Raw genomic sequence first — 17,744 nt, forward strand, 5'->3', positions numbered from 1 at the left:
TGGAGATCCCGGAAGCAGGGATTGTAAAAGCATGGGTGATAATGGGTTCCTGTAACCATGGGATGACTTCAAGATTGCTGCGGGTTAACGTGTGACAGTGGAATCACAGTGTGTGGACAGGTAACTGTATGAGTGGCTGTGGACCAGCGAGGGTCACGTATTTGACACACATAAGCTGGGAGTGGTGACCCTTAGGTACAATACACACCCAGCATCTGGCAATTGGAGCCGGATGATGAGATCAAGGCTAGCCTGGGCATAGAGCATCCTTTCTCACAAAATAAGAAAAAATGAAAAAAAGATGACATGGGCCAGCAGGATGGTTCAGTGGTTAGGGTGCCTGCATCAAGCTGACTACACGCATCCCATCCCTGGAACCTACGTGGAATGTTTGGTTTGTGAGTGTGGATGGAACAATGGTATGGTTGCGTGCCCATGCGGCACCCGTGTGAAGACGAGAACATATGCATTCGGTGATTCCTGAGGAGTATGTGCTGTCGCATGTGGGGACACACACTGTGATGTGTGTCTCGAGTGACAGTGTTTGTGGGTATGTGTGAGACACTGACTGTGTGATGTGTGTGTGACTGTGTGATGTGTGTCTGGGTGTGTTGTGGTGTGTGTGAGACCTGTGTGTGTGTGTGTGACGCTGTTGTGTGTGGTGACGTGTGTGCAGTGTTTGTGGTGTGTGTGAGACACTGTGTGATGTGTGTGTGACGCTGTGGTGATGTGTGTGTGACGCTGTGTGATGTGTGTTCAGGGGACAGTGTTTGTGTGTGTGTGACACTATGTGATGTGTGTGTCACTGTGATGTGTGTGTGTGACACTGTGTGATGTGTGTCTCAGGGGACAGTTTTGTGGATGCGTGTGATGCTGTGTGATGTGTGTGTGAGTGTGATGTGTGTGTGTGATGCTGTGTGATGTGTGTCTCAGGTGTCAGTGTTTGTGGGTGTGTGTGACACTGTGTGATGTGTGTCTCAGGGGACAGTGTTTGTGTGTGTGTGTGACACTGTGTGATGTGTGTCTCAGGTGTGTGTGTGTGTGTGACACTATGTGTGTGTTTTGTGTGTGACTGTGTGTGACTATCAGCTTGGTCTGAGAGACAAATGGCCATGTGAATCACACACGCAAGCCCGTGTGTCCTGGACACTCATTGCTTGAGGTCCTGCTCTGGGTAATGTCCTCCTGGGACACAGACTAGTGGCAGCTAGTCTGGGGGTACACCGAATTGACTGTGGGTATGTGTGCTTATTTATCGACAGTGTTCCCGGGAGCCAATGTGGCTGCACATGCCTGTGCAACTGAAATCTGAATCTCGGCCCCTGAAGAACTGAGGCAGGAGGATCCAAAGTTGGAGGACACCTGGTTTATATAGTAAGACTGTCAAGCCGGGCGGTGGTGGCGCACGCCTTTATCAGCACTCGGAGGCAGAGCCAGGTGGATCTCTGTGAGTTTGAGGCCAGCCTGGGCTACAGAGTGAGTTCCAGGAAAGGCGCAAAGCTAACACAGAGAAACCCTGTCTCAAAAACAACACACACACACACACACACACACACACAACACACACACACAAAAGTAAGGAAGGAAGGAGGAAGGAAGAAAGAAAGAAGGAAAGAAAGAAAGAAAGAGAAAGAAACAACAAACAAAGAAAACAGGGCTGGAGAGCACTGGTTGCTATTCTACTGGACCCAAGAGGACCCAGGGTTCAGTACTCAGCGCCCGCCCACAGGAACGCTCACAACCATCTGTAACTCCAGGTCCAGATCCAGTGCCCTCTTCTGGCCTCCTTGGGTACTGCATGAATGTGCTACACATGCATCGGTGGCAGCAAAGCTCAGGTAAAATTAAAGCGAAACAAGTTAGGGACTGGGACTCTGGATGGCTCAGGTGGTAAAATGCTTGCTACACGAGGGTAAGAGCCTGAGTTTGATCCTCAGCAGCAAGTAAAGCTGGGTAGTGTGTGTTTGCTATCCCAGCGCTGGAGAGGCAGAGGCAGGCAGGTCTCTGTGAGTTCAAGGCCAGCCTGGTCCACATCTGTGAGTTCCAGGCAGCCAGGGCTACACGATGATACACTGTCTCATATATATGAGAAAGACAGGTGAGCAGTCCCGAGAAAGGGCAGCAGAGGTTGGTCTCTGGCATCCATCCACATTTATGAGGACATTTGGGCGCGCACACACACATGCAGGAATGCAAAGTAGTCAGCACCTGCCAAGTGTGGTGGCGCACCCCTTTCATCCCAGCACTCGGGAGGCAGAGGCAGGCAGATGTCCAAGTTCCAGGCCAGCCTGGTCTACAGAGGGAGTTCCAGGACAGCCAGGGCTCCACAGAGAAACCCTGTCTCGAAAAACCAAACAAACAAAAGTAGACAGCAACCAAGAATGACATCATTGGTTGTCCTCTGACCCTCATACCCGTCCACACGGACATGCGCACACATACACATGCACCAAAGAATGACAACAGAAAGGCCATGGTGTTGGGACTATGGGATGCCAGGTTGTGTTTGCTCGTGTGTGACGTGTCCACGGCCCTAGGCACACAGCCGCGTGTCCCTGTGGGTGAGAGACTGGTCCCTCGCACGGTCCCACTTAGAGAGCTGTGAATGAACCTGTTACTCACAGAGTCACACTCCTGAGCCTCTGCCTCCGTTCTCCCGCTCGCTCCGCGTTCGGGATCCTGTGCGAGGCTGTGGAGCGGCTGGATGGGGTGGTGTGTTCTGTGGCTGGGGAAGGGGGAGGGCCGGACCATAACTGTGCGGCTGCTCCTACGTGACACAGAGTGGCTGTGATAAACGTGCCTGCTCCCCAGTTCCCACTCATGCACAGAGCTCCCCCCTCCTGTGCGCTGTTCCGCCCTGGCCCCCCCCTCCAGCACCCAGGCTGCCAGCGCCTGTCACCTCTTCCAGAGCTCAGGCAGGCGAGGCAGGGCAGCCGTGGCAGGAGAAGGAGGCTGGGAGCGGACCGGGCACAGGTAAGGGTCCCCATCAAGCCCCTGCCCTGGGCCTATCTCTCCCTAGTCTCTGTCTCTCTATCCCTCCTTTGTCTCTTTCTGCCTCTCTCTTGCCCGTCATCTTTCCCTCCTTCACTCTCTCCTAGTCTCTAGATGAGTTTATTTCTACTATTTCCCCGTTCTCTATCTCGCTCGCCCACTTACTTCTTTCTGTCTCTGAGCCCACATTTTTTGTCTCTGTCTCCCCCCACACACACACTTTGGTCTCTGATCTCTTGCTGCGGGCGGTCTCATTGTCCTGAGTCTTTCTGTTTTCATCCTGTCTCTGACTCTGTTTTTTGTTTGTTTGTTTGTTTGTTTTGTTTTTTTGTTTTTCCGGAGCTCTGAGATTCCCTCTTGAAACCCGGCTTTCACATTGTCTGGGTGGGGGTGGATAGTGGTTGTGGTTAGAAGAATTTTTCAGAGCATTTTAGCTTGCTAAAGTCAGAAACCCAGGGTCTAATTCCTGAGTATTTGGATGCTGGGAGAACGCTGTCCCTCGGGCTCTGGGCTTTATATACGTATTCAAAGCCAGGAAAGTTTTAGAAGATGGGTACCTATCTAATTTAAACACACTTCGGGCTGAGAACTCATATGCCTGCTTCAAGTTCCCTTCTAGACTTGACTGCCGGTTTCTATCCCCCCCCACACACCCCTGGAGGTCCAGGTTCCCGAGTCTCCCCCGTCTAGCCTCTGGGTGACACTGACACTTCTGCCCGTCACAGCTCTAGGGCAACAGGCCCCTCAGCAAACACCCTCCCTTCCACCTCGGCTGCCTCAGCAACACTTAGGAGGGCCTGGGAATCGCTTAGCTGATCCCAGCCCCACTTAACCACTGGAGGCCGCGCCTAGTCCTGCCCCACCCCAAATCCTCACGTGCGGAAATGGGGGTGGCCTCAGACTCTGTGTGCTTCTGGCAGGTGAGCGCTGCCCGAGGCTGACGTGTGGATTCTGCCCTGGGACCCCTCCAACCCAACTGCCTCCCAGTGGCCAGAGTTCTCCATCACCCTTCAAGGATGCCCCTGCGGATCCTGCTTCTGTGTTTGTGGGGTCTGCCACTCCAGAGGGCGGAGGTGAGGACCTAGAGAGACACAGGCGGTCTGGGAGGCTGGCTCTTAAGCCTTCCCTACCCCAAGGAGCGTTTCGAGGCTGCCCGCCCCTGCCGCAGTCTGGTAGTTTCTACTCACACTTTCCCTCACAAGTCCTCCCGGTGGGGTCCAGCCACCGCCCTCCTCTGATGCTCTCCAAATTTGCCATCTCCCATGCCAGATCCTTGGCGGTTTTCTAGGCACCCCAATTCCATCTAAAAGGTTTCCAAGCCACCAGGAGTCCTGGGTAAAAAACTGACCAGCCCCTCCAAATCTTGACCGAGCTTGCTGCCTGGGAGGGTCTTCGCGCGTGCGCGCGCGCGGGGGGGGGGTCCTCCGTTCCCTTTTCTCTTAGACAGATTCTGAGGGGCAGACCACGGGGAGCTGTTCCAGCGCTGGGAGCGGCTACGGCCGGGAGTGCCAGGAGACCCTGGAGGCTGCAGATCCACCCTCAGGTGTGGCTAGGGGGCTGGGCGAGCAGGAAGAAGGGGGCTGAGAGAAGGAGTTGGCAGCCAAACAAGGAAATCTGGGCGGCTCGGGTAGGCAGCGAGGTCCCGGTTGGATTCAGCTGAATAGGAGAACCCTAATCCCAGCACTCAGGAAGCAGAGGCAAGCGGATCCCTGTGAGTTCGAGGCCAGCCTGGTCTACAGGGCAAGTTCCAGGGCAGAGAAGTGGGAGGGGTCGTGGGGGTGGCCTGCATGACAGTGGGCGGGTTTTGGGTGGAGCTTGCTAGTTGAGCGGTCTAGATTTGGTGGGAGGAGCCTGCGGTATCTGCAGTGGGACTTGGAGGATGGATGGGCTTGAGGTCTGGTGACAGGAGCTTGTGGCCTCTAAGGGGATGATAACATCTGGAGGTGTGGAAGAAAAAAAGCTGGGACGGCTCCTCTTCTCCAGCCTCTGGCTCCGCCGCCCTCTCCCTCAGGCATAGTCTGTAACGGGTCCTTCGATATGTACGTCTGCTGGGACTCACGGCCGCCAACACCACTGCTCGGGCATCCTGCCCCTGGTATCTGCCCTGGTACCGCCACGGTGAGGCGCTTCCCGTACCCCTCATCCCGGACTCCACATTCAGGCAGCTCACTCAGTCCCTCCTGGTCCTATTTGTCCTGTGACCCTGTCTGTCAAGCCTGGTATTCCCTAATGTGTCTCCTGGGCTCTGTCACACGATTCACTTTCCCTGACTTTATTTATTGTGTGTATACGTGGACGCGCGCGCTATAGCGCGTGCTATGGGGTGTGACGATAAGAGATCAACATGCAGGAATGTATTCGTGTGGGTCCCCCAGCGCTACCAGCGACTCTGCCTGCTGAGCCCAGGCTGGCCTTGAGCTCATGGCAATCCTCCTGCCTCGGCCTCCCGGTTGTCAAGATTACAGTGATGAACCTCTACATACCTCTTTTTCTGATCCCCTCCCTCATGCTCCTCCCATAGTGGCTGCGGGCTACGTCTTCCGCCAGTGTGGCAGTGATGGCAGTGGGGGTCTTGGAGAGATCACACTCAGTGTGAGAATCCAGAGAAGAACGGGACCTTTCAGGTGAGACGAGGTGGAGGGTGCAGGCTAGGGTGTCTGGAGAGAGCTGCAAACAAACAAACACACAAAAACAAAAAACACCTCCGGAGCTTCTGGCCCAACTCCACACCTCTTTGTACTGAGTAGCACTCTGGGTTGTTAGTAATCAAAATCCAACTCAGACTTGCTTAAAGTAGAAAAAGGAGCCGTGTGCCCGTTTCTGAGACTGAGTCCTGTACTGTAAGGTGACAGCATCAGGCGGAGTAAGACCTAGGGCTCAAATGACACACAGGCTCTGTCACCAGAGCACGCTTGTCTTCCTCTGTGAGCTCCAGGTTTTTCGTTTGTGGGGCATCAAGAAGAGGTAACCCATTAATGTCAGACTTCTTTTTTTAAAAGTCCTTTATTTATTTATTTATTTATTTATTTATTTATTTATTTATTTATTTTATGTGTGTGCCACAGTGTGTATATGTGGAGGTGAGAGGACAACTTTGTGGAGTCGGTTCTTTTCTTTCCACCCTTCTGGGATTCCAGGAATTGAACTCAGGTCACCAGGTTTGCGGCAAGCGCCTTTACCTGCTGAGCCACCTGTGTGTGTGTGTGTGTGTGTGTGTGTGTGTGTGTGTGTGATTTTGAGACAGGGTTTCTCTGTGTAGTTCTGGTTGTCCTAGAACTCACTTTGTAGACCAGGCTGGCTTTGAACTCACAGAGATTCGCTTGTGTTACCTCCCGAGTGCTGGGATTAAAGCACCATGCCTGGCTTTGCCATTAAAAAAAAAAGTTATTTTATTGCTTTTAATTATGTATATGTAGTCCCAGCACTCAGGAGGTCCAGGCAGGTAACTCTGCAAGCTCAAAACCAGCCTGGTCTATATAGTGAGTGAGCTCCAGGTCAGCCATGGCTGCATAGGAAAATCCTGTCTCAAAAGAAAAAACAGTATGTCTGTGTGTGTGTGTGTGTGTGTGTTTTCTGTCTGTGTGTGTATTTGGTTTTTGTGTCTGTATTTGTGTGTTTGTATGTATGTGTCTGTGTGTGTATTTGTGTGTGCATGTGTGTGTATTTGTGTGTATGTCTATATATATGTGTATTGTGTGTATGTGTCTGTGTGTGCATTTGTGTGTGCATGTGTGTGTCTGTGTGTATGTCTATGTGTGTATTTGTGTGTGTTTGTGCATATTTGTGTGTATGTGTGTATGTGTATTTGTGTGTGTGTGTGTCTATATGTGTCTGTCTGTGTGTGTATTTGTGTGTGTTTGTGCATATTTGTGTGTTTGTGTATATTTGTGTGTGTGTGTCTGTGTGTGTCTATATGTGTCTGTCTGTGTGTGTATTTGTGTGTGCATGTGTGTGTCTGTGTGTGTTCAGGTGCCAAATTAGCTGTGTTAGATTCCCTGGAACTGGAGTTACAGGTAGTTGTAGCCACTTGATGTGGGTGCTGAGGATCCTACCCTAGTTTTCTGCGAGAGCAGTGCTCTTAACCGCTGGTCAGTTCTCCAGCCCTGGTTTTTTTTTTGTGTTTGCTTGTTTTAGGACAGGGTTTCACTCTGTAGCCCAGGCTGGCCTCAAGCTAGAGACACTCCTCCTGCCTCAGCTTCCTGAGTGCTGGGATAGAGGGGTGTGCTGCCATTCTGACTTCTTAATCCTTACACCACATCCCAGGACCAGTGCTCATTGTCCTGTGTTGAGTCATAGTCCCATTGTTTACTAATCACAGTGTGTGTGGTGTGTGTGTGTGTGTGTGTGTGTGTGGTGTGTGTGCGTGCGTGCGCGCGCGCACCCAGCCTTGGAAGGGAAGGATGGAGTCATCCCCACTTAAAAAAGTACTTCAAGGAGAAAATCAGAGTGCTTCACTTTGCAAGAACAGAGAACAAAGGGTACTTTTCCCAGAGGAGAATGGGGAGGGGGAGGCCAGCTGGGAGAGTCACATCTTCTCTTGCTTTCCATGTCCCCGCCAGGACCAAAGGCTGATCCTGGAGCGCCTGCAGGTGGTGTATACAGTCGGCTACTCCCTGTCCCTGGCCGCTCTGCTGCTAGCCCTGCTCATCTTAAGTCTGTTCAGGTGAGGCTCCCAGCCCTGGGTGCGGTGCTGGAGACACAGTCCTCAGTTGACACTAAGTTGGGAGATGGGGCGGCTTGGGAAGGGGTGGTCAGAGGGACTCTGGATGACTGAGGAGAGCTCTCCAGGGGCCTCCAGCCCTCTTGTCTCTCAAATCCTCCAGGCGGCTGCACTGCACTCGCAATTACATTCACATGAACTTGTTCACGTCTTTTTATGCTGCGGCAGCGGCCATCCTCACCCGAGACCGCTGCTTCCTCCACTTGGCCCCTACACTGGGGACCAGACTCCTACCCTGTGGAACCAGGTACTCCATCTCCTCCTTTCTGCTGGGACCAAGAAGTTTCCATCTATTTCCATACCTTTCCTGATCACTGTACCGAGAGCATGGGAGCAGGATGGGAGAAGAAGAATGGATGAGGGGGATTTGGAAGGTACCAATTCATTCCTGGATATGGGGAGGTGAAGAGAGTGTAAAGTAGGACTATAATAATTGTTGGGTAGAGCTCAGTAACAGAGTACCTGTGCCAGTACTGGGAGAATTGAAAGAAAGATTAAGAGCCATCCAGGACTGAAGAGAACCGAACACTCTTGCAGAGAGGATCTTGGTTTGATTCCCAGCATCCACAGGACAGCTTACAGCCATCTGTAACTCCGGTTCTAGGGGATCTGATGCTTTCTTCTGACCTGCGTGTGATGCATAGACATGCAAGCAGGCAAAACACTCTACACATTAAATAACAACAAAAAGGGCATCTAGATGGCTCAGTGCATAAAGGCACTGTTAACAAGCTCAGTGACTTGCGTTCAGTCCCCGAAACCCACATGGTGGACAAAGAGAACCAACTCCTGAAGGTCTTTGTGGTCACACAGCTTGGCATTTAATTTGTTTTGTTGTTTCTTTTCTTTTTATTTTATTATTTTTTTCTTTTTTTCTTTTGGTTTTTCAAGACAGAGTTTCTCTTGTGTAGCTTTGGAGCCTGTCCTGGGACTCGCTCTGTAGACCAGTCTGGCTCGAACTCACAGAGATCCATCTGGCTCCTGAGTGCTGGGATTAAAGGCATGTTCTTTCTTTCTTTCTTTCTTTCTTTTCTTTTTTTTGAGACAGGGTTTCTCTGTGTAGCCCTGGCCATCCTGGATCTCACTCTGTAGACCAAGCTGGCCTCAAACTCAGAGATCTACCTGCCTCTGCCTCCCAGTGCTGGATTAAAGGCATGCGCCACCACTACCTGGCAACATTCAAAATGTTTTTAAAATTTTATGTGTGTGAGTGTTTGCCTACATATATGTATTATGTATGTATGCACACCGCGTGCATGTCTGGTGCCCCGGAGGCCAGAAGAGGGTGTCAGAGCCCCTGAGCTGCAGTGTGGGTGCTGGGAATTGAACCTGGGTCCTCTGGAAGAGCAGCCAGTGCTCTTCACTGCTGAGCTGTCTCCTCAGTCCCAGGAGTTCAGTTCTTAAGAGCCAGTGTGGCAAAGGCGACTTCCTGGGATTCTAAGGGTACTCCACTGTGGGACAAAATAGAAAGTGCCAGTCGTTAAGGAGTCATTGTGGGACAGTCCTCAAGTGAAAGTGAATAGGGTGAGCTACGCCATCTGCTGGGGACCCAGAGTAAAACATTGGAAAGCAAGAAAGAGATGGAGATGAGCCCTGTCTGGTCAGGAAGTCCTGTAGTGCCAGTTATGTGGGAACTGGAGCAGAATTGACATTTTAAGACTCAAGTGGGCTACAGAGCAAGTTCAAGGAGAGCCTGGACAATTTAGTGAGACCCTGACTCAAAGAGAAGAGGGAATGGAATGTAACTCAGTGGTGGAGCCCTACCTAGAACCCCCAGTGAGAGGCTGGGGGTGTGGTTCAGTGGTAGAGCCCCTGCCTAGATCCCCCAGTGAGGGGCTGGGGTGTGGCTCAGTGGTAGAGCCCCTGCTAGAATCCCCAGTGAGGGGCTGGGGTGTGGCTCAGTGGTAGAGCCCCTGCCTAACAGGCAGGAATCCCTGGGGTCAAGCCCTACTGCACAAAGGAACACATGCAAACAATAAAATAAAGAGACAATGTTGCTGGGGAAAGGCTTGGGGATACCTCTCTGCCTTGACTTCCCTTGTCTGATGGTTCCCTAGGCCCTAGCTGCCTGCCGCACGGCCCAGATCGTGACCCAGTACGTGGGTGCCAACTACACCTGGCTGCTGGTAGAGGGTGTGTACCTGCACCATCTGCTGGTGATCGTGGGAGGCTCGGAAAAGGGCCACTTCCGCTGCTACCTGCTTCTTGGCTGGGGTGAGGCCTGACTCCGTGCCCTCCCACCCTCTGCCCAGCCCAGCGCATCTCGGCTCCCCACTGCCCCGCCGATCCGCGTTGCCTTCCTCCCACCCCCTCGTTGAGGAATTCCGCGGGTCTTGGGCCTGGAAGGGGCTCGTGTGCACGCTGACAGCTGCGGCGGGGTGGGGGGCGGGGATCGGGGTCTGCACAGGGGCCCCCGCGCTTTCGTCATTCCTTGGGTGATCGTCAGGTACCTGTTCGAGAACACGCAGTGAGTTGCAGGGTCTAGGGGCGGGGCCTGGGTTGTGGGCGGGGCTACATGGAATGGGGCGGGGGGAAGGGTGGAAATGGGACCCTGCGGCGAATGTGGGCGCCGGGAAAGGTGGCTTAGGAGGCCTCCTGGAAAGCTGGGTGGGTGGGTCCTAAAGAAGGTGGGCAGGGCCTGGTGAGGGACGCTGTCTGATTGGGTGTGGCTGGGGGTGGGGTGGGGGAAATTGTGTATCTCAGTTCTACCCTGCCTCCTCCAGGTGCTGGGAGCGCAACGAAGTCAAAGCCATTTGGTGGATCATTCGCACCCCCATCCTAATAACCATCTTGGTAGGGCCAGTCTGCCCTCCTCCAGGCTGTGCTCAGGGATTTCCCATCCTGGGGAAGCGGAGCGCCAACCTCCCGTCCCACCCCCAAACCGAATGGCTTCTGGCTCAGTCTCTCTCTCCTCACAGATCAATTTCCTCATCTTCATCCGCATCCTGGGCATCCTTGTGTCTAAGCTGAGGACGCGGCAGATGCGCTGCCCGGACTACCGACTAAGGTGAGGGCCCGGGCGGGGAGGCAGATGGGGCCGGGTTCAGGGGTAGGGACGTGGAGACCGCCAACACCCTCTCTTCCCAGGCTGGCTCGTTCCACGCTGACGCTGGTGCCCCTGCTGGGTGTCCACGAGGTGGTGTTTGCTCCCGTGACGGAGGAACAGGCTGAAGGCGCCCTGCGCTTAGCCAAACTGGCCTTTGAAATCTTCTTAAGTTCCTTCCAGGTGCTCTGACAGGGTGTGCGGAGGCTCCCCCTCCCCCCTCGGGCCTCTCTTTCCACCAGGGCACAGCACTATCATCCACCCGAGCAGCCACTCACTGGGGTGCACCCATGGGATTTCATTCATTCATTCATTCATTCATTCATTCATGCCCGCATTCATCATGCATGCGTAGGAAATACCTAACTAGGGTTGTCCTGGGCTGGGGCTGGGGTGGGGGGGGGCAGTGGGGATGGTGGTAGAGGACCATACAGCCTTCCTCAGCACTGCCTTCGGGTGGACTGTGATGGGGCAGAGTTAGTTTCTGGCACTTGCCAACTTCATGGCTTCCTTTACCTTTGGATGGGGCTAGAGTGAGACATGCCTCAAGTGCAGAATGTAAGGGTAAGGTCGTTCCAAAATGTGAGGCCAATGCGGATGGTACCCTACCCTGATAGACCCCACGAGCCCCAGTCTTCTCCTCTCTAAAATGGGCACAGTACCAATCTCCCTGGGAAGAATGTGCATCCATTAAAGGAAGCAAGAGCAGATGGAGCTACAGCCAGGGGCCAAATGGCTACCCCCGGCCCCTTCTGTGGGAGACACCAAGAGCAAACACCTGTGTAGACAGCCAGTCACACATCTGGGGCACTGTTTCAGAATGAGGATCCCCGGGGCCAGAGGGCAGCCAGTGAGATGGAGAGAGGGCGCCTCAGCTGCAGGCCTGGAGGCGGGAGCAGAGCGGCAGGCACAGAGAAAAAGAGAGACCTGAGCGCAACTTCAATATGTCTTTTTTCTTTCTCCTGGAAGAGGAAGCATGTGACTTGACTTAGATTTTGATAGGATTGTAGAAAATCATAAGGAATATCTTTTTTGTTGTTTTTTCTTTCTTTCTTTTTTTTCTTTCTTTTTTCTTTTTTTTCTTTTTTTTTTTTTCTTTCTTTTTTTTTTTTTTTTTTTTTTTGAGGCAGGGTTTCTCTGTGTAGCCCTGTGTCCTGGAACTCACTCTGTAGCCCACGCTGGCCTTGAACTCAGAGAGATCCGCCTGCCTCTGCCTCTCGAGTGCTGGGACTTAAGGTGTGTGCCACCACTGCCTGCATAAGGAATATCTTTTTTAAAAAGGATTTAAACTTCATGTATTTTATGTATATGAGTGCTCTATTTGCATATATGCCTGCATGGCAAAAGAGGGTATCAGAGAGAAGAGGGCACCAGATCTCATTACAGATGGTTATGAGCCACCATGTGGTGGCTGGGAATTGAACTCAGAACCTGGAACAGCAGCCGCTGCTCTCAATCACTAAGTCATCTCTCAGCTCCCATAAGGAATATCTTAATAGCCATGTTCATAACTGACTTGAAAATTAATGAACTTAAACTAGGCATGGGGGCTCAAACTGTAATCTGTCTCCAGCTGGCCAAGCATGTGCTCCATTACTGAGCAAACCTCAAGCCCCGTAATTAATTAATTTTTTAAAATTACTTTTTGTGCATTGATGTTTTAACTACACGTTGTCTGTGCACCGTGTGCATGCAGTGCCCACAGAGGCCAGAAGAGGGCGAGTAATTAATTTCAGATGGTTGTGGGCCATCCTATGGGTGCTGGGAATTGAACTTGGATCCTCTGGAAGAGCAGCAAGCACTCTTAACAGCTGAGCCATCTCTACAGCTCTAATCAATTAATTAGCTAATTGATTAATTATTTTTGGAGACAGGGTCTCACCAGTAGTCCCGGATATCCATTGAACTCTGTGTAGACCAGGGTGTCCTCAAACTCACAGAGATGTCTCCCTCTGCCTCAGTGCTGGAATTAAAGGCATGCATGTGCCACCACACCTGGCTAAGTAGTATATCTTTCTATCCCGGAACTCACTCTATAGACCAGGCTGGCCTCAAACTCACAGAGATCCGCCTGCCTCTGCCTCCAAAGTGTTGGGATCAAAGGCGTGCGCCACCACTGCCCGGCTGCACTACATCTTTTGACACACAAATACCTCAATTCTTCCAGCCACCACCTTCATTTTCCGTGACGAAGAAACCGAGGCACAGAGTGGTTAAGCAGCTTGCCCCAAATGTGGAAAGCAGGAAATCAGTTTCCACACACACAGGACGCTCCACTGAGGGACCCAGTTCTCAGGCCCCGGCGGGGCAACTCAGGAGGCGCCAGTGAGCAGGTGCCTCGGTACCCAGGACCAGGGCGGCAACAGCCACAGCACTTTGGGGCTGGGATCAGCGCAGTCCACAGCAGCGATCTGATTGATCTCTCCTCTTCTGCAGGGCTTCCTGGTGAGCGTGCTCTACTGCTTCATCAACAAAGAGGTAGGAGAGGCCGGCCCGCCCGCCCGCCCGCGCCCCCTGGCGGCCGCGCCGGGAACGGCGCCGCCCTGAGCGCCCCGCCTTGCAGGTGCAGTCGGAGATCCGCCGGGGCTGGCGTCACCGTCGCCTGCGTCTCAGCCTCCGCGAGGAGCGCTCTGGTCCGAACATGGAGCTCAGCCCGCCGGCCCTGCCCTCGCGTCCTGCACCCCGGGAGGCCCCCATAGGCAGCGCCTGGCCCTCCGGGTCTCTGCACGTGCCTGGAGATGAAGTCTTGGAAAGTTACTGCTAGGTAACGGGACTCCTGTGTCTGTACATTGGCATGTATTGATGCCTACTGTGTACCAGCCCCGGTGTGGGAATGCTGGGGAAACGGGAGGAGAAGGAAGGAAGACAAGGTCCCTACATGTATATATTTGTTGTGGAATGGCTTATGAAAAGGATCGAGATGTTTAGGACCACTGACAGGGAGGCCGCTTGTGAAGACGCGACGCTTTTAAGCCATGTTTGAAAGAAGTGGAGACAACCTGAAGAGGTGGAGGACAAGACTCCAGGCAGATTCCAGTGTAAAGGCCCTGGGAACAGGAAGGATGAAGAAGGGCTTCCGTGGCTGGAAAAACCCTGGACCTGCAGGCGGGGAAGAAGTGGGCAAGGGTGCAGAGACGGGGATTTCCTCCCAGGTGCAGTGAAGATTTTATTCTTTTATTTTATGCATACAACCGTTTTGCCTGCATGGATGTATGTGCACCACATGCATGCAGCACTTAAGTATGCCTGAAGGGCAGAAGATCCCCTGCGACTGGATGGTTGTCAGCTTCCACGTGGGTGGGGTGACTGAACTCCATCTCTCCAGCCCTGCGTTTAGCAGGGGCGTCTGTCTCCTTGGCTCTTTCCCACAGTTGTGGGCTCCACAGGGACAGATTATTGGGGCAGGATGTGAGCTGGGAGCCCAGTGAGAAGAATGCAGGTAGCTGGACCAGAGGGTGGCCACGAGGGCGAGAAAGATTTGCTGATGGATCCAGGAGAGGATCAGACTGCTGGGACAAAAGGAGGTCGAATCAAAGGCTCTTGGCCTGGATAAGGCTGGTGACACTCGGGTGTGTGTGTGGGGGGCTGAACATTAGGATCTGGACCCACTGCTGGCAGTTAGGACACACCCTTCCGCCTCCCAGGGAGGACTGAGAGGTATTTGGGGATGCAGCCTCACTGTGGCTGGTCCCTGCGTGTGCATACAACAGACCTCAGTTAGTGTGTGTGTGTGTGTGTGGGGGGGGGGGGGTGCTGTATTTTCCCCAGAAAGATGTGCCCCACAGCTGACCCTGCACTTCCCACCTCGGCCTTTGGCGGCTGGGAGTGGAGGCCCTAGTAAATCAAGTGGGAATCCTTGCTTCTTTATGGGGTGGAGATGAAGGCAGGCTGGAAAGGGAGATGACCAGGGTGTGTGTTGTGTGTGGTCGTCTGCCATAGACAGTAAGGGCAACTGGAGCACATGTTCCACCAGAAAACACGAACACCACATTGCCTGTGCTCCCCCCTGAGAGAATCTCATGGACACTCTTTGAGACAACATGAACAAAGTAAAGCTGTGTGTGAACCTGCCGCTTCTCTGGAAAGAACACGAACAGCAGAGCTGGACAAGGGGTGGAACAGCTGGACAGCTGTGGTCCCAGCACCTGAGGTGGTGGGAGGAGGAGTCGAGTTGAAGGTCACCTTGATGGAAAGCAAGTTGGATATTTGAACTATGTGAGACCTTGTCTCAAATAAAAAACAAAAGCAGCAGGAAGCAGCCTAGTCCATTTCTTGACAGTCCCTGAATTCCCAACTTGTCTGTACTGTTCCCTTCTCTGGGACCTGCATGCTCAGGTTGCCCAGGACTTCATGTGATCACTCCCACACTGCTTGACTCACTTGGGGTCCATCATGTCTGACTGGTGCAATCCCTGAGGACGTCTACTTCGGCTTTCATCCCAAAGGGATAATTTGAAAACAATCAAAGGCAGAGGCAGGGTTGTTGCATGTTCAAAGCCAGCCTTCCTTACTAAGATTCATGATAGTCAGGACTAAAGTGAGATCACATCCTTTCCCCAGAAATAATGTGGTCAGGTAGTGATGTACACCCTACCATCCAGGAAGCTGAGGCAGGAGCTTGCTGCAATCTGAGGCCAGCCTAGGCTATATAACAAGACCCTATCAAAAACAGAAGGGGCCAGGGGAGATGCTCGGTGGGCAAAGTGCTGGGCATGCAAGTCTGAGGACCGCGGCTCCAATTCCTAGCACCCACATACTTGGGAGAATGATTGAGGGAGCTTCCCATGTGAGCCTGGGCCTCCATACATACAAATGTGTGCACATGTAGCCATTCATATGTGAACATGCATACACACATGTATAGATTCTTACATCTGTCTGATCTCCATACATACAAATGTATCCATACACAAGTGAACATGCACGCACACACTCTCACCACATGTAATTAATAAAAGCTAGATAGAAGCACCATTTGGGCCGCCAGATGCCCAGGACTGCAACCTTTGCTGTGTGAGAGGGAGGTCAACAGTTTCCATGTCTGCTAAGCTCAGGGCGACAGAGCAGGGCTGGAGCCCAAGCCTGAGACCTCAAGGCTTCAGGGCAGCTGTGTACACTGAGATGGCCCACCAGCTTGGCTGCATGGCTTAAAATTTATTATTTGTTTTTTTTTAGACAGGGTCTCTCAATATAGTCCTGGACACAAGAACGCACAAGTGTAAAGGTCCAGCAGCCACACCCAGCTCCCTCTGCTGCTCTTTAGGTCACCACACAGAGGGGCTGTCTGTCTTCCTCCCTGGCACTGTGGCCCACTCCCCCTGTGAGGCGGAGGGTTGCAGTGGCGCTGGTGGGGGACCCCATGGGAAGGCCAGCTGAGACACGAAGTACCTTTGGCGGGTCTGGAGGCTGCAATCCCGGTTCTCAGAGCACACTGGAAGGAGCTCCTGGGCGAGCTCTCTCCTCGATGGCCCTGTTTCTCAGCCCTAGAGAGAGCCTAGAGGAGCATGGGAGCCCATCAAGTGGGAGGAGGTGGAGGGGAGCCCAGGCTAGCTCCTTTCCGAATGCACTTCCAACAGAGCCTTTTCTTGTGGAGATGATCTCACTATGCCTGGCTCACCTCCTGCCTCAGCCTCTCAAGCTGTGGGATCATAGGCATGCACCACTGTGCCTGCCTTCATTTTAGTTTGTTGTACAGTTTTTTGGAAACAGGGTCTTACTGTGTAGCCCCAGTTGTCTTGGAACTCACTATGTAGACCAAGCTGGCCTTGAACTTGCAGAGAGGTCTCTGCCACTGCTTCCCTGAGTGCTAGGATTAAACACATGCGCCACGATAAGCCATAAAGATCTCTCGTTTTGTTTGGATAGGGTTTCTCTGTGTAGCTCTGGGTGTCCTGGAACTCACTATATAGACCAGGCTGCCTGTATCTCCCCAGTGCTGGGATTAAAGGCATATACTACCACACCCAACCTAAAAATCTATTTTTAATCTATGTGTATTTGTGTGCAGGTGGCCAAAGGAAGTCAGCAAGGGTGTTGGATCTGCTTGTAACAACCCCCTGTAGTTACAAGCAGCTGCCAGATGTGGGCGCTGGGCACTAAACTCAGTAGCCACTAAGCCATCTTATCAGCCCCAGGGCTATCTTGATGTAGCTTCACTGTTTTCTAGTTGGGTGACTTTGGGGCAAGTCAACGCCCTTTCTGAATCTCAGTGGTCGCACCTGAACAAGGTCTATAGCCCTGGTGACACAGGCCTGTTACACTAGCTGCTTGGAAGACTAAGGCAGGAAGACTGCAAATTCAAGGCCAGCCTGGGAAACTTCCTGAGATGGTCCCTGTCTCAGAACAAAGAGTGAAGAGAATTAGGGAGATGGCTCAGCGGTTAAGAGCACTTGTTTGAGCATGAGGACTTGAGTTCAAATCTGCAGCGCCCACCCACAGCACGGCGTGGAGACAGGATGCTGGAGTTTGCTGGCTGACTAACAGCCTAATTCTGTTCATACACAAGAGACTGGAGGGCTGAGGATGTAGCTCACGGTGGAGAGCCTGCTAAGCATGGGAGACCTTAGGTTCAGTCCCCAGTACCACAAAAAAACAGGAGAGAAAGCTTAGAGTCCATACCAAGACTGTTCTTTCTGGCAGCCACTGAGGAATACACACCTTTATTGACCAAAATCCACAGGCCTTCTCTCCTACAGGCTTCCCCGTTCTGCACAGGGCTTCCATAGATCAAGTCGACAGCGAGGTGGCTGGAGAGGTGGCCAAGCAGTCAAGGTCGCCTGCTGCTCTCGTAGAGGACCTAGGTTTGGTTCCCAGCACCCACATGGCTGCTCACCACCATCTGTAACTCTACTTCCAGGGGATCCAACCCCCCTTTTCTGGCTCGAGGGCACCAGGAACAGACATATGCAGGCAACACACCTACACGTTTCATGTATATTTTAAAGAGGGAAGCTATCCCGACCTCAGGCCTATGATCTCCTGCATCTACCT

At 52.7% G+C, this 17,744-nt stretch overlaps 1 protein-coding gene across 1 annotated transcript; it reads left to right on the top strand.

The window, feature by feature from the left end:
- The first annotated feature begins 5,371 nt into the window (after positions 1-5,371).
- LOC114682341 (gastric inhibitory polypeptide receptor-like) lies at positions 5,372-13,875 on the top strand. The gene is given in 13 exon segments (XM_028856182.2): positions 5,372-5,551; positions 5,554-5,615; positions 7,551-7,654; positions 7,815-7,900; positions 7,903-7,958; positions 9,769-9,925; positions 10,118-10,178; positions 10,435-10,504; positions 10,630-10,718; positions 10,799-10,937; positions 13,191-13,232; positions 13,318-13,518; positions 13,668-13,875. Coding segments are annotated over 12 exon segments (1,206 nt in total). The 5' UTR covers positions 5,372-5,412; the 3' UTR covers positions 13,668-13,875.
- The last annotated feature ends 3,869 nt before the right edge of the window (positions 13,876-17,744 follow it).

Source organism: Peromyscus leucopus, chromosome 1 (genome assembly GCF_004664715.2).
Source record: "Peromyscus leucopus breed LL Stock chromosome 1, UCI_PerLeu_2.1, whole genome shotgun sequence".
In the NCBI taxonomy this organism is placed as follows: domain Eukaryota; kingdom Metazoa; phylum Chordata; class Mammalia; order Rodentia; family Cricetidae; genus Peromyscus; species Peromyscus leucopus.